Here is a 16,389-nt window from a genome sequence, read left to right on the forward strand (position 1 = left end):
GCTGAGGGTGCAATCCATCCCTTCATCCAGGTTTTTAATAAAGATGTTGAGAAACTGGCCTTAGAGCCAATCCTGGGGACACTGTCTTTGACACCGACTGCCAATCAGACATCCAGCCGTTGATCACTACCCATTGAGCTTTCTATCCACCTTACAGTCCATTTATCCAATCAATACTTCCTTAACTTCCTGGCAAGAATATTGTGGGAGACCATATTAAAAGCTTTGCTAAAGTCAAGGTATATCACATCCACAACCTCCACCACCTTCCCCTTATCCACAGAGCCATTCACCTTGTCATAGAAGGCAATCAGGTTGGTCAGGCATGACTTGCCCTTGGTGAATCCATGTTGACTGTTCCTGATCTTTTTCCAGTCTTAAATTCTCCAACATGGATTCTGTGAGGATCTCCCTCCATGATTTTTCTGGAAACTAAGTTGAGGCTGACCGGTCTGTAGTTACTTCCCTTTTTGAAAGATAGCACCTACATTTGCTTTTTTCCAGTCGTTCAGGACATCCCTCATTGCCACAACAAGTTTTCAAAACTAATGGCCAATGGTTCTGAAATGACAGCTGCCAACTCCCTCAGCGCCCTCGGATGCATTAGATTAGGTCCCATGGATTTGTGTATGTTTAGTTTTTCTAAATAGTTCTTAACCTGTTCTTTCTCCACCGAGAGCGGCCCAACTCTTTCCCATATTGCGTTGCCTAGTGCAGCCGTCTGGGAGCTGACTCTGTCTGTCAAGACAGAGGCAAAAAAAAAAGCATTGAGTACTTCAGCTTTTCCCCCATCATCTGTCACTAGGTTACCTCCCTCATCCAGTAAGGGTCCCACACCCACTCTGATCACCCTCTTATTGCTAACATGCCTGTAGAAGCCTTTCTTGTTACCCTTCACGTCCCTTGCTAGCTGCAGTCCCAATTGTGCATTCACCTTCCTGATTACACCCCTGCATTCTCAAGGAATACCATTTATACCCTCCCTAGTCATCTATCCAACTTTCCACTTCTTGTAAACTTCCTTTTTGTGTTTAATTTTGCCAAGGATTTCACTGCTAAGCCAAGCTGGTCGTCTACCATATTTGCTTTTCTTAATGCGCATCGGGATGGATTGTTCCTGCACCTTCAATAAGGCTTCTTTAAAATACAGCCAGCTCTCCTGGACTCCTTTCCCCCTCATGTTAGCATCCCAGGGGATTCTGCCCATCAATCCCTTGAGGGAGTCAAAATCTGCTTTTCTGAAGTCCAGAGTGTGTAATCTGCTACTCTCCTTTCTTCCTTTTGACAGGATCTTGAACTTGACCATCTCATGATCACTGCTGCCCAGGTTGTCACCCACCTCTACTTCCCCTACAAGCTCTTCCCTGTTTGTGAGCAGCAGGTCAAGCTGCGCACGACCCCTGGTCGGTTCCTTCAGCACTTGTACCAGGAAGTTATCCCCAATTCTCCAAAAACTTCCTGGATTGTTTGTGTACTGCTGTATTGGTCTCCCAGCAGATGTCAGGGGGATTAAAGTCCCCCATGAGAATCAGGGCCTGTGATCTGGAAGCTTCTATTAGTTGTTCTGTTAGTGACTGTGTCACTGGAAATGGGAGATGCCACGTGTGGGATGGCTTGATCACAATGTGAAAATAAGCATCCTTTAAATTGAGAGTGGTGTATCAATCCCTCAGTCCAGGGAAGGAATGATGGAGCCCAGGGTGACCATCCGAGACTTGTGGCTGATCACAAACTTATTGAGCTCCCGAAAGTCCAGGATAGGGCGAAGGTTCTCCCTTCACCTTGGGAACAAGGAAATAATGGATTGGCATTATACCTAGCAAGGGATGTGAAAGGTATTAAGAAAGGTTTCTACAGGCAAGTTAGCAATAAAAAGGTGGTCAGGGAAGGTGCAGAACCCTGACTGGATGAGGGAGGTAACCTAGTGACAGATGATGTGGGAAAAGCTGAACTACTCAATGGATTTTTTTTTGCCTTTGTCTTCACAAACAAGATCAGTTCCCAGACTGCTGCCTTGAGAAGCACAGTATGTGAAAGAGGTGGGCAGCCCTCAGTGGAGAAAGAACCGGTTAAGAACTATTTAGAAAAGCTTGACATATACAAATCCGAGGGTGCTGAGGGAGTTGGCTGATGTGATTGCAGAACCATTTGCCATTATCTTTGATAACTGGAGATCGGGGGATGTCCTGGATGATTGGAAAAAAGCAAATGTTGTGCCCATCTTTAAAAAAATGAGGAAGAAGGAACAATCAGTTCCATACATACAAGATGGGAAGCGACTGTCTAGGAAGGAGCATGGCGGAAAGGGATCTAGGGGTCATAGTGGACCACAAGTTGAATATGAGTCAACAGTGTGATGCTGTTGCAAAAAAAGCAAATATGATTCTAGGTTGTATCAACAGGTGTGTTGTAAGCAAAACTCGTGAAGTCATTCTGCCGCTCTACTCTGCACTAGTTAGGCCTCAGCTGGAGTACTGTGTCCAGTTCTGGGCGCCACATTTCAAGAAAGATGTGGAGAAATTGGAAAGGGTACAGAGAAGAGCGACAAGAATGATTAAAGGTTTAGAGAACATGACCTATGAAGCCAAGCTTCATGAACTGGGCTTGTTTAGTTTGGAAAAAAGAAGATTAAGGGGGGGACATGATAGCGGTTTTCAAATATCTAAAAGGGTGTCACAAGGAGGAAGGAGAAAATTTGTTCCTCTTGGTTACTGACGACAGGACAAGGAGTAATGGGCTTAAAGTGCAGCAGGGGAGGTTTAGATTGGACATTAGGAAAAAATTCCTAACTGTCAGGGTGGTCAAATATTGGAATTAATTGCCAAAGGAGGTGGTGGAATCTCCCTCTCTGGAGATATTTAAGAACAGGTTAGATAGACATCTGTCAGGGATGGTGTAGACGGAGCTTGGCCCTGCCTTGAGGGCGGGGGGCTGGACTCGATGACCTCTCGAGGTCCCGTCCAGTCCTATTATTCTATGATTCTATGAAGATCAGACTCCTATACTTGGGATGGAAGAATCCCAAGCATTGTTACAGCCTGGGGACCGACTTGCTAAGTAGTAGTTCAGCAGAAAAGGACCTGGGGGTTACAGTGGATACAGTGTGTCATTGTAGCCAAGAAGACTAATGGCATATTAGGTGCATTAGGAGAAGCATTGCCAGCAGATGCAGAGAAGTGATAACTTCTCCTTATGTAGCACTGGTGAGGCCACATCGGGAGTACTGCGTTCAATTCTGGGGCCCTCATTACAGAAAGGATGTGGATGCATTGGAGAAAGTCCAACGTAGGGCAACAAAAATTATTAGGGCACTTGAGCACATGACTTATGAGGAAAAATTGAGGGATTTGGGCTTATTTAGTCTTCAGGAGAGACGAGAGGGATGGGTTTGATAGAAGCCTTCAACTACCTGAAGGGGAGTTCCAAAGAGGATGGAGAGAGGCTGTTCTCAGTGGTGACAAATGACAGAACAAGAAGCTATACTTTCACTGGGGGAGGTCTACGTTGTATATTAGGAAAAAGAATTTGACTAGGCGGGTGCGGAAGCACTGGGATGGGTTCCCTAGGGAGGTGATGGAATCTTCATTCCTAGAGGTTTTTACGTTTCAACTTGACAAAGCCCTGGCTGGGATGATTGAGTTGGGGTTGGGGTTGCTTTGGGAAGGGGGCTGGACTCAGTGATCTCTCCTGATGTCTCTTCCAACGGTAGGATTCTGTGATTCTATCAACAGGAGTAAAAGCCCTTGTCCCTGAAATCCCAAGGAACCTCTTACAGGAGGAGGTGGCTAGGCTGAGGAGCATGTGAGTCCATGAGGAATTCCTTGAAAGTATACATGTGGAGACAGCTGAGGAAGCTATCCCATTACAAAAGACTGCTGATGTATCACAGGTAGAGGAGGAGAGGGCTGTCTCAGGGGAGACACTGGCAGTTGGTCACTTCTGGCAGCAGGCAGTGCTCCACCCCCGCTCCCAACCCTCCCACCGTGGTTCTGGAGGACTGTTACACTATTCTGGATACAGGAGATAAAGAATCACCCCCTTAAGGCAGATGAGGAAAAGCTTTGTACCCCCAAGGCTGGGAGGTCTGTAGGCACCACCGCGAGGAGGAAGCTTAGGGTAGTGGTGGTTTGAGTCTCTTCTAACAGGGATGGAGGTACCCATCTGAACCCGTAGATGCCATCTTGGGAGGTACGCTGCCGAGCAGGGGCCCTTATCTGAGATCTTACAAGGGCATTGTCAAGGGTTATCTGGCCCTCCCACTACTACCCCATGCTACTCATCCAGGTGGGCACTAATGACACTGCCAGGTGTGACCTTCCATGGATCAAGAGTGACTCCAGCGCTCTGGGAGTGCGGGTGAAGGAGTTTGGAGCACAGGTGGCATTCTCTTCAGTCCTTCCTGCCAAATGTAGGGGCCCTGGCAGAGACAGGTGCATAGTGGAGGTGGATGTCTGGCTGCGAAGATGGTGTCACCAGCAGGGCTTTGGCTTCTTCAACCATGAGATGCTGTTCCAAGGAGGACTGCTAAGCTGTTCCAAGGTGATGGGGTTCACCTTTCAAGGAAGGGGAAGAGAGTATTTGGACACCGAGGGTATGTCTAGACTACATGCCTCTGTCGTCAGAGGCATGTAGATTAGGCTACCCGTTATAGGGAAATGAAGCCGCGATTTAAATAATTGCGGCTTCATTTAAATTTAAATGGCTGCCGCGCTCTGCCGACCAGCTGTTTGTCAGCAGATGGGGCAGTCTAGACGCGCCACGGAAGCCTTTGTTGACCGGTGCAGGTATGCCTCGTGAAACCAGGTTTACCTGTGCTGGTCGACAAAGACTTCCTTGTCAACCGCGGTGCATCTAGACTGCCCCGATCTGCCGACAAGCAGCTGATCATCAGCTGGTTGGCAGAGCACAACAGCCATTTAAATTTAGATTTGATTTTAACAAATAGAGAGGAACTGCTTGAAAATTTAAAAGTGGAAGGCAGCTTGGGTGAAAGTGATCATGAAATCATAGAGTTCATGATTTTAAGGAATGGTAGAAGAGAACAGCAAAATAGAGACAATGGGTTTCAGGAAGGCAGATTTCAGTAAACTTAAAGAGCTGGTAGATAAGGTTCCATTGGAAGCAAGACAAAGAGGAGGAACAACTGAAAAGAGTTGGCAGATTTTCAAAGGGACATTATTATCAAGAAACTAGGGAAATGCTACCTAGATGGGGCTACTGTGTGTGGGTGCACAACTAGCTGGATAACCGTTCTAAAAGAGTCATTATTAATGGATCACAGTCATGTAGGAAGGGCAAAACAAGTGGGGATCCACAGAGGTCTGTTTTGGGTCTGGTACTGTTCAATATCTTCATCAATTATTTAGACACTAGCATAGAGAATATGCTTATTAAATTTATGGATGATACCAAGCTGGGAGAGGATCTAGGGGTCATAGTGAACCACAAGGTCAATACAAGTCAACAGTGTGACACCATTGCAAAAAAAAAAAGCAAATATTATTCTGGGATACACTACCAGGAGTGTGGAGAGCAAGATACGAGAAGTCATTCTTCTACTGTACCCGGCACTGATTAGGCCCCAATGGGAGTACAGTGTTCAGTTCTGGAACTCAGTAGAAGGTGGGTGAAAAGGTATGTGAACCCTTTGACAAAGTACTTCTGTTTCTACTCCCTTGGCAGTTGGGGGTGTGGAGGCAGGGGTCTGCCAGACAATCTTGGCCAACACCAATATGGCCTTGTGGTGGGTAGAGCCAGCTGGGAAGAGTCCTGAGGAGCCAGGATATCTATTATCAGATCATCTTGTTCCTCTGCCTTCTCCACCTGGAGGCTGATGTAATGGCCACTATGCAGAGGAAGTTCTGAAGTGTCCTATACTCCATAGGAGACAAGGCTGTCACAGATGTGCATGCCACTGCTTCATCAGGGCAGGAACTTGAGGAGGCCACCAGAGGAGGCCCCATAGGTTGTAGGGGCCCTGACTGGTCCAGTGGGATGTGTGGAGTACCCTGCTGGTCCTCGGGAGGAGGTGTCACAGCTGTTCCTGGCTCAGAAAAAGGGGGTGAGTAGATGTCGCCATAGGGGCCCTGGGAAGGGAAGGAAGCAGCAGGCAACATGCCCTGGTCCTGGTGGAATGTCTAAGGCAGTGATGCGCAACCCTGACCTCTCTTGGGAGACCAATACAGCACGACACAGACAACCCAGGATGTTTTTGGAGAATGTTGGCGATAACTTCTTGGTACAAGTGCTGAAGGAACCGACCAAGGCCATGAGCAGCTTGAGCTGCTGCTCACAAACAGGGAGGAACTAGTAGGGGAAGTAGAGGTGGGTGACAACCTGGGAAGCAGTGAACATGAGATGGTAGATTTCAGGACCCTGACCAAAGGAAGAAAAGAGTAGCAAAATACACATCCTGGACTTCAGAAAAGCAGATTTTGACTCCCTCAGAGAACTGATGAGCAGGATTCTCTGGGATGCTTACACGAAGGGGAGAGGAGTCCAGGAGAGCTGGAAGTAGTTTAAAGAAGGCTTAAAGGTACAAAAAGAAACCATCTCGATGCACAGTAAGAAAAATACATATGGTAGACGACCAGACTGGCTTACTGGGGAAATCATTGGTGAACTTAAACACAAAAAGGAAGCTAACAAGAAGTGGAAACTAGGACAGATGACTAGGGAGGAGTATAAATATATTGCTCGAGAATGCAGGGTAGTTATCAGGAAGGCAAAAACGCAATTCGAATTGCAGCTAGCAAGGACGTGAAGGGTAACAAGAAAGGTTTCTATAAGCATGTTAGCAATAAGAGGGTGATCAGAGAGGGTGAGGAGCCCTTACTGGATGAGGGAGGTAACCTAGTGACAGAAGATGTAAGAAAAGCTGAAGTACTCAATGCTTTCTTTGCCTCTGTCTTCACAGACAAGGTGAGCTCCCAGACTAATGCACTAGGTAACACAATATGGGAAGGGGGTGGGCAGCCCTTGGTAGAGAAAGAACAGGTTAGGAACTATTTAGAAAAGCTAGACATACACAAATGTCATTGAAGAGCCTTTGGCCATTATCTTTGAAAACTCATGGAGATCGGGAGAGATCTCGTATGATTTGAAGAAGGCAAATGTAGTGCCCATTTTTAAAAAAGGGAAGAACAATCCAGAGAACTACAGACCAGTCAGCTTTTATCTCAATCCCCGGAAAAATCATGGAACGGATCCTCAAGGAATCAATTTTGAAGCACTTGGAAGAGGGGAAAGTAGTCAACATGGATCCATTAAGGGAAAGTCATACCTAACCAATCTGATTAGCTTCTATGATGAGGTAACTGGCTCTGTGGATATGGGAAAATCAGTGGATGTGATATACCTTGACTTTAGCAAAGCTTTTGATACAGTCTCCCACAATATTCTTGACAGCAAGTTAAGGAAGTATGGATTGGATAAATGCACTGTAAGATGGATAGAAAGCTGGCTAGACTATCGGGCCTAATGGGTAGTGATTAATGGTTTGATGTCAGGTTGGTGGTCAGTTTCTAGCAGAGTGCCCCAAGGATCGGTCCTAGGGCTGGTTTTGTTCAACATCTTTATTAATGACCTGGATCAGGGGATGGATTTCACCCTCAGGAAGTTTGTGGATGACACTAAGGTAGGGGGAGAGGTAGATATGCTGGAGGGCAGGGATAGAGTCCAGAGTGACCTAGACAGATTAAGGGATTGGGCCTAAGAAATGTGATGAGGTTTAACAAGGACAAGTGTAGGGTTCTGCCCTTGGAACAGAAGAATCCAAGGCATTGTTACAGGCTGGGGACCGATTGGCTAAATAGCAGTTCAGCAGAAAAGGACCTGGGGATTAAAATGGATGACAAGATGGATATGAGACAACAGTGAGCCTTCATAGCCAAGAAGGCTAACAACATATTAGGAGGAGCATTGCCAGCAGATCTAGAGAAGTGATTATTCCCCTTTATTCAGTTCTGGTGAGGCCAGATCTACAGTATTGTGTCCAGTTCTGCCTCTCCCCCTCCGCCGCCACTATAGAAAGGACGTGGATGCATTGGAGAGGGTCCAGCAGAAGGCAACCAAAATTATTAGGGGGCTAGAGCACATGATCTATGAGGAGAGGCTGATGGATTTCAGTTTATGTAGTCTGCAGAAGAGAAGAGTGAGGAGGGATTTGACAGCAGCCTTCAACTTCCTGAAGGGAGGTTCCAAAGAGGATGGAGAGAGGCTGTTCTCAGTAGTGACAGATGGCAGAACAAGGAGCAATGGTCTCAAGCTGTGGTGCGGGAGGTCTAGGTTGGATATTAGGAAAAACTATTTCACTAAGAGGGTGGTGAAGCACTGGGCTGGGTTCCCTAGGGAGGGGGTGGAATCTCCATCCCTAGGGGTTTTTAAGACTCGGCTTAGAATCACAAAATCATAGATACTAGGACTGGAAGGGACCTCAAGAGGTCATCGAGTCCAGTCCCCTGCCCCCAGGGCAGGACCAAGTACTGACTAGACCATCCCTGATAGACATTTATCTAACCTGCTCTTAAATATCTCCAGAGATGGGGATTCCACAACCTCCCTGGGCAATTGATTCCAGTGTTTCACCACCCTGACAGTTAGGAACTTTTTCCTAATGTCCAACCTAAACCTCCCTTGCTGCAGTTTAAGCCCATTGCTTCTTGTTCTATCCTCATAGGCCAAGATGAACAAGTTTTCTCCCTCCTCCTTGGGACACCCTTTTAGATACCTGAAAACTGCTCTCATGTCCCCCCTCAATCTTCTCTTTTCTTAACTAAAAAACACAGCCTTCCCTCATAGGTCATGTTCTCTAGACCTTTAATCATTCTTGTTGCTCTTCTCTGGACCCTCTTCAATCTCTCCACATCTTTCTTGAAATGTGGTGCCCAGAAATGGACACAATACTCCAACTGAGGCCTAACCAGCGCAGAGTAGAGTGGAAGAATGACTTCTCGTGTCTGGCTCACAACACTCCTGTTAATGCAGCCCAGAATCATGTTTGCTATTTATGCAATAGCATCACACTGTTGACTCATATTTAGCTGGTGGTCCACAATAACCCCTAGATCCCTTTCTGCCGTACTCCTTCCTAGACAGTTGCTTCCCATTCTGTATGTGTGACACGGATTGTTCCATCCTAAGTGGAGCACTTTGCATTTGTCTTTATTAAACTTCATCCTGTTTACCTTAGACCATTTCTCCAATTTGTCCAGATCATTTTGAATGATGACCCTATCCTCCAAAGCAGTTGCAACCCCTCCCAGCTTGGTATCACCTGCAAACTTAATAAGTATACTTTCTGTGCCACTTTTGTAAATTGTTGATGAAGATATTGAACAGAGCCAGTCCCAAAACAGACCCCTGTTGAACCCCACTTGTTATACCTTTCCAGCAGGATTATGAACCATTAATAACTACTAACTGGCTGGATAACCATACTCAGAGATGCACCCACCTTATAGTAGCCCCATCTAAGTTGTATTTGCCTAGTGTATTGATAAGATCATGTGAGACCGTATCAAATACCTTACTAAAGTCTAGGTATACCACATCCTCTGCTTCCCCCTTATCCACAAGACTCATTATCCTATTAAAGAAAGCTATCAGATTGGTTTGACACGATTTGTTCTTTACAAATCCCTGCTGACTGTTCCCTATCACCTTATCACCCTCCAAGTGTTTGCAGATGATTTCCTTAATTACTTGCTCCATTATCTTCCCTGGCACAGAAGTTAAACTGACTGGTCTGTAGTTTCCTGGGTTGTTATTCTTTCCCTTTTTATAGTTGGGCACTAGATTTGCCCTTGGCTTGACAAAGCCCTGGCCGGGTTCATGGAGTCGGGGTTGGTCCTGCCTTGGGCAGGGAGCTGGAGTTGATGACTCCTGACGTCTCTTCCAGCTCTTTGATTCTATGGTTCTAACCCCCAAGGGCTCGCTGATGTCATCCCAGGGCGCGGGCAGAGGGGAAAAGGTCGCGGCATTTAGATCCAGCCATCCGGGGGCTGGGCCCGGCCGTTGACGGCCCCTGTGGCTCAGAGGTCGCAGATCACAGAAGGCTGCGCACCCCTACTCTAAAGGGGACAAAGTTGCCACTTCGGTGGACTCTGTGGGCATCAAGGTGAACCCTGAGTGAGACGGCTACAGCACAGCAGTTCCAGTCTGTGCCAGACGGAGTGGAGATGGCTGGTGGAGCGACTGAGATTGGTGCCGACTGGGACCGAGGCAAAGACTGGGACCGGCGCAGAGATGAGGACAGGCATTGAGACCTGGGCTATGTCTAGACTGCAAGCCTCTTTTGAAAGAGGCTCTTTCGAAAGATACTTTCGAAAGAGCCTCTTTCGAAAGAGAGCGTCTAGACTGCACATTGAACTTTCGAAAAAGCGGCTTGCTTTTTCGAAAGAAAGCATCCAGTGAGTCTGGATGCTCTCTTTTGAAGAAGCCCTATTTACATTGAAGAACGCCTTCTTTCGAAAGAGGAACTTTCGAAAGAAGACGTTCTTCCTCGTGAAATGAGGTTTACCGCCATCGAAAGAAAAGCCGCGTTCTTTCGATTTAATTTCGAAAGAACGCGGCTTGAGTCTGGACGCAGGGGAAGTTTTTTCGGAAAAAGGCTACTTTTCCCGAAAAACCCCCTGAGTCTGGACACAGCCCTGGAGTGGCTTGAAGAGCGGGACCAACACGGAGCCTGGGACCAGTGCTGAGAGTACTGCGTCAAAGGCCGGTGCGGGGACGAAGACGCACACTCCAAATAGCAGCAATGGGGCGAAGGTCCGTACTCTGCAGAGCGATGCCAGACCTCGGTACAGTGCCGGGAAATCCCCTCTGTGCTGGAAAACGGTACCAAGATGAAGGGGAACACTGACAATTCCCAGACAAGGCAGAACTTGAGCGGCACCGTGAGGCCTCTTGATGTCATCCACAGGCACAGCTGGAGCGTTGCAAAGACCCTGAAGCCGACAAGATCTGCTCTCCAAAGAAGCCCTGGAGGGAGAACGGCTCCAAGGGGACCGGCTGCGAGAGCAATGCCGCAAGTGTGACTGATGCGGCAAGTCAGGCAGGGGCTGGAATTGGTGGGACTATCGTGGCCAGATTCCCCCATAAAGGCTGCTGGGAAGTGAAGGCCTTGTCCCACCATGGGGACTGTGTCATCTCGTTGAGGCCCCGTATGGCCTCGAAGGTGTCCTGTGGGAAGGACAGGCCCATCGCCAATGGTTCACCCCTCGGAGACTCCAAGAGGATGGGACTTGGTGCATAGGAAGGGCAGGGTGGTTCGGTGCCGTGTGTCCAGGAACACTAAGGGGCTGCCAACACCACAGGTACAGAGGGAGCGGCCGGTGATGGACACGCCAACGCTGAGGACCTGGCCGCTTAGGAAGGCTGTGCCGGGGAGTGAGAGTAGCGCCAGGTGGATGCCGCAGGGGAGCAGTGGTACCAAGGGGTTTCCTTTTTACTGCCACTCCTGGATCCAAAGGAGGCGTGTTGTGCACTGAAGCACTTGGCACCGGATTCTCCATCTGAGATCTCAAAGCAGATTCCATGAGGAGCTGCTTCAAGCAAAAGTCCCACTCCTTTCTGGTGCAGGGCCTGAAGGCCTTGCAGATCTCACTTGTCCATCCAGTGGCCTTTCCCCAGGCACCGGAGACACAAGTCGTGGGGGTCACTTGTTGGCAGAGACTTAAGGCAAGACCTGCAGGGTTTGAAGACCTGGGACCTTGACCTGTCCTGGGCCCCGAAGAGAACATGGGCTGGAAGGGGAAATCCCCTTCACCTCCAGCTACTAACCCCACCCCTAAGTGAACAACTACTAATCTAACCGGACAGCCAGCACAGAGCTGGTTGAGCGAGGGATACGAGGGACTTGCAAAGCAAGAGAGCCACGAGCTCCAACAGCCGTCGATGGCGGTAGGAAGGAACTGAGGGGTGCTTGGGTCGGCAGCGTCACACACAGTGTGCAGCACCAGCACCGTTCCCGGGAGCTCCACAGCCAGCCCAAGGGTCGCAGCTAGGGAAAAACGTCCAGTAGTTGCGTAAGCAGTGCGTACACAACTCAACTGGAACACGTATGAGCAAGCACTCCAAGAACTACCCAGGTTCACATTGCTATCAGCAAGGGCGGTTTCCCCCAACACTAATTACTGGGGAAGATGATGGATTCTCTGTCCCCTGGGCCCTTGAGTCAAGGCTGGACACGTGTCTAACAGGCACGCTGGCACGCGCAGAGATTGTGGGCTCAGCAGGCACAAGAGGAGTGACAAAATACAATGGGTGCTCAGAATCCTCAGGCAGCCCCCTAACCAGCTGCATCCCACTCACTCAGTGCCCCCCCATCCACTCTCAGTTCTTCTGCAGCATGCAGGGGGTGCTGGAGGGCAGGGGGAGGATGGTGGGGAGTGGGTATCATAGTGGAGGGGGGGGCTCTGAGCTTCCCTAGTCAGGCTGGCGTTGCCCTGTCCGTGCAATTTCCCCAGGAGGGCCTGAGCTCCCAACCCTTCCCACCCTTCATGGCTCAGGCTGGAGCTGGTGCCACCAGTCGACCTGCCATATGGGACTTGGTGAGGCTGGAGGAGATGCCTGTCCAGGGCTCTCAGAGCAGGGGCACTCAGGCCTCTGGGGCCAGCAGACACAGTGGGGATGTGCCAGCCCCCAGAGGGGGAGGGAATGGAAGAGGAGGACTAGGTCCTGGGGCAGAAGTGGAGGAACCAGTGGCTAACCTCCCCTATAGCCAGTCACCTGCTCCCTATGAGGAGCAGCGGGGGCAGAAAGAGGTGGGGGGAAGGGCACATCTAGCAAAAGAGGCAAAATTGGGCAGGAAGCAGGGGGTCAGGAATGGAAAGTGGCCGTGGAGGTGGGGCAAAGAGGGGATGAGCCCTGGGACAGAACGGGAGTCCTGCACCTCCAGCAACTCGGGAAAGACAGTGCCACTCTGTTTACCCTACAGCTGAGAGTTGCCTGGGCCGGGAAGCCAAGCGGGTGGGGCTGCACCCACCCTGGCCCAGCTGTGGCTAGGCCTCTGCCCCACCTGCAAAGCACTCTCCGCCTCAGGCAGCTTAGAGGGATCAGGCCGCCTGGCTGCCAAAGAGACCCGACCCCCGTGCCTGAGCTTGGAGGACTCAGCTCACTGCAGACAATGGAGAAGTAACTCACATGGCGTTGCTGAGTTCATGGTAATTCTGGGAGTCTCCCACGTAGATCTGGGCCCCCTTCAGTCTCTCCCAACAACACTTGTCTTCCCTGTTCTTCACAATCACCATGGAAACAGAATACCGCCTGCCCAAGTCCACGCTCCACCACGGCTCTCTGTCGAGCTTGGTGTGGCTGCAGGAGCCCTGATCTTGATACCCATCACGTTTTCCGTCCACGGCCCTTGCAGGCACGGATATCCCAGTGTTGTCCTCATACGTGGACGACTGATTGGCCGTACGTTGCAGCGCCAGGTTCTGAGCTGGAATCAGAGGGCGAGAAGAGGGGAGGTGGGATGAGCCCATGGCCAGGGCCTCGGGATGGCTTTCATCCCAAATGACATTAGAACCAGGCACTGCGTGAGAGCCAGGTTCACAGTGGGTCTCAGGGCCATGCGGGCAGCAGGGACTGGGGTGTAACGTAACAGGGCACGTCACTGTGCCAGCTCCTTACCCCCTGGCGTTGGGGTGCAGTCCTGAGAGACCCCAGGCTCTGCGAGGATCCCAATCACCATCCACAGGCACCAGAGAAGCGCCATCCTCGCACTGCCAACACAGGAGAGCAGAATCAGCTACGGTCATGGTGCAGTTCAGGTGGCACCTCCCACCCACGGCTGGGCCTGATTTTTCCAAGAAGGAAACTGAGACACAGGGAGCAGCCAGTTGTCTAAGATCCTGAAGCGGGTGTGGGGCAAACCTGTGGCTGGAACCAGGGTGCCTGACAATCTATCCCCCTCCTCTGCCCACTGCACTATCTCTTCTGATTAGTTTCCACTGGGGAGGTTAGACGTAGATTAATTTAATAATTGTGTAACTGTATCAAAATGTAGTGATTCCACAATGATTCTATAGACCCTGGGGGCAGGAATGGCAGGCAGTGAACTCCATGGGAGTCCCAGTCGCCCTGTTCTGTTGCCTCTGTATCAGAGGCAGCAGCGCAGGATGGCTGGCGGAACCTGTCTGCAAGGAGAGCTGGTTTAAAAACAGGATCCTCAGGGAGATTGGCTCCCACCTGCCAACCCGCGCCGCTGCATCTGAGACAGAGGCAGCAGAGTGGGGCAGCAGCAGCCCCTGTCTGCAGAGGGCCCGAACTCCCCACAGACAGAGGCTGCAGCACCATCCAAAAGAGCAGCCTCTGTCCACAGTGAGCCTGGGCACCTGGCAGCAGTCCCTGTCCGTGGGGGACCCGAGCTCCCAGAGGACAGAGAAAGCGCCAGCATCCACCCAAGCAGCCTCTGACCATAGTGAGGCCAGCCCGCCACAAACAGTGGCAGCTCTGTGGCACCCTCCCCTGTCCCCCCGCCCCGTGCTGCTGCCTCTGATAGAGGCAGCAACTCAGGGAGGCAGGGCAGGTAGCTCTGTAGAGCTGTTGCTTGTGGGGAATCCTTTTAACTCGTCTCTCACAGAGCAATGGCTCCTGCTTGGCCCCCTCTCCCTCTCTGGGAGGCAGTAAGAGAGGGAAGGCAGCCCTTAGGAACAGGCACATGGGGGAAGCTGGCTTAAAACTTGGCTCCCCGCATGTATTGGTTCCTGCCTGCACCCTTCACCCTCCACGCTGCTGCCTCTCTACTAGAGGGAGCAGCACGGAGGTGGGGAAGGGGTCAGGTGGCTCCACAGGATCTAGTGCTCATGGGGAGCCAGCTAAAAAGCCAGCTCCCCACAGGCACCAGCTTCCTCCTCCTGCCTTTGCTGCCTCTGAAACAAAGACACCGAGTGGGGAAGGGAAATGCATGTAGTTGGTTACTGGTTCATTGTGTAGTCGACTACACTTTGACATCCCTACACAATTAACTGATAACCAACTACATGCATTTCCCCCCACCGGCTCCCCAAATGCATGTCCAACCTACGGGTGCAGTGTAGACACACCCTAAGAGTCTAGATCCTTCCATTCGGGTCCTTCTCCATGGGGCAATCAGGCTTTGTACACCAATCAAATTATGGGATTCTCAGAAACGTTCAGCCAAAGAGCATTCGAAAGTTAAAGTTGAGACTCTTTAGTCAAGTCTTTCTAGTTTCTCCGGAAATTCATCTGTTATTAGAAGTACAGCTAGTATAGTTAGGGTTGAGAGCACACGTTAGTTATTTAGGTAAAGTACATTTCAGAAGTTTTGTAAAAAGGCAAATAATAAACTTTGAAAACCCAGCACATTCACACCTAGGATTAAATATAGAACTGTAGCATCATAGCATACAAGACGTTGAGAGGTCATCAAGTCCAGTCTCCAGCACTCATGGCAGAACAAAGCACTATCTAGACTATCCCTGACAAATGTCTGTCTAACTTGCTCTTAAATATCTCCACTGTTGGATAATCCACAACCTCCCCAGGCAATTTATTCCAATATTTAACCATCCTGACAGGTAGGAAGTTTTTCCTAATGTCCAACCTAAGCCTCCCTTCCTGCAATTTAAGCCCATTGCTTCTTGTCCTATCATCAAAGGTTAAGCAGCTTAATTTTTCTCCCTCCTCCTTGTAACATAATTTTAGGTACTTGAAAGCTGTTACCATGTCCCCTCTCAGTCTATTTCCACTCTAAACAAACCCAGTGCTTCTCAGTTCTTCTTATCTACCCTCACAGGCCATGTTTTCTAGAACTTCAATCATTTTTATTGTTCTTCTCCAGTTTCTCCATGTCTTTACTGAAATGTGGCACCCAGATTTGGACACAATACTCCAACTGAGGCCTAATCAGCATAGAGGAGAAGGCAAGAATGACTTCTCTTGCCTTGTTTACAACACTCCTGTTAATGTATCCAAGAATGATATTTGCTTTTTCTTTTTGCAACCGTTTCACACTATAAGCTCATACTAATGACCCCTAGATCTCCTTCGGCAGGACTCCTTCCCAGACAGTCCCTTCCCATTCTGTGTGTGTGAAACTGATTGTTTCTTCCTAAGTGGAGCACTTTGCATTTGTCCTTATTAAACTTCATCCTGTTTACGTCAGACCATTGCTCCAGTTTGTCCAGATCATTATGAACTGTAATCCTATCCTCCAGAGCACTTGCAACCTCTCTCGTCTTGGTATCATCTGCAAACTTGATAAGCATTCTCTATGCCAGTGGTTCTCAAACTTTGTGACCCGCCCTCTAAGTTGCTCAGGACCCTCCGGGGGGTCAGGACCCACAGTTTGAGAAACGCGGCTCTATGCCATCATCTCAATTGTTGATGAAGTTATTGAATAGAACTGGTACCAAAACTGATCTC

The 16,389-nt window shown here is 49.5% G+C and overlaps 1 protein-coding gene across 2 annotated transcripts in view; it reads right to left on the reverse strand.

Annotated features, from left to right (window-relative positions):
• Positions 1–14,465, reverse strand: part of LOC102447856 (uncharacterized) — an 84,936-nt gene extending 70,471 nt beyond the window's left edge. Inside the window, exons 1-2 of one of the 2 annotated variants that reach the window (XM_089776125.1) lie at positions 13,633–14,465; positions 13,144–13,441 (exon numbers count right to left, since the gene is read on the reverse strand). In XM_089776125.1, the coding sequence (XP_089632251.1) occupies positions 13,144–13,441; positions 13,633–13,717 (383 nt within the window). In that variant the 5' untranslated portion in view covers positions 13,718–14,465. The remainder of the gene's footprint in view (positions 1–13,143; positions 13,442–13,632) is intronic. The other variant, XM_089776124.1, reaches the window with a different exon arrangement.
• Between the last annotated feature and the right edge of the window lie 1,924 nt (positions 14,466–16,389).

The sequence above is a fragment of the Pelodiscus sinensis genome, chromosome 2, assembly GCF_052426305.1.
Source record: "Pelodiscus sinensis isolate ZL-2025 chromosome 2, ASM5242630v1, whole genome shotgun sequence".
In the NCBI taxonomy this organism is placed as follows: Eukaryota; Metazoa; Chordata; order Testudines; family Trionychidae; genus Pelodiscus; species Pelodiscus sinensis.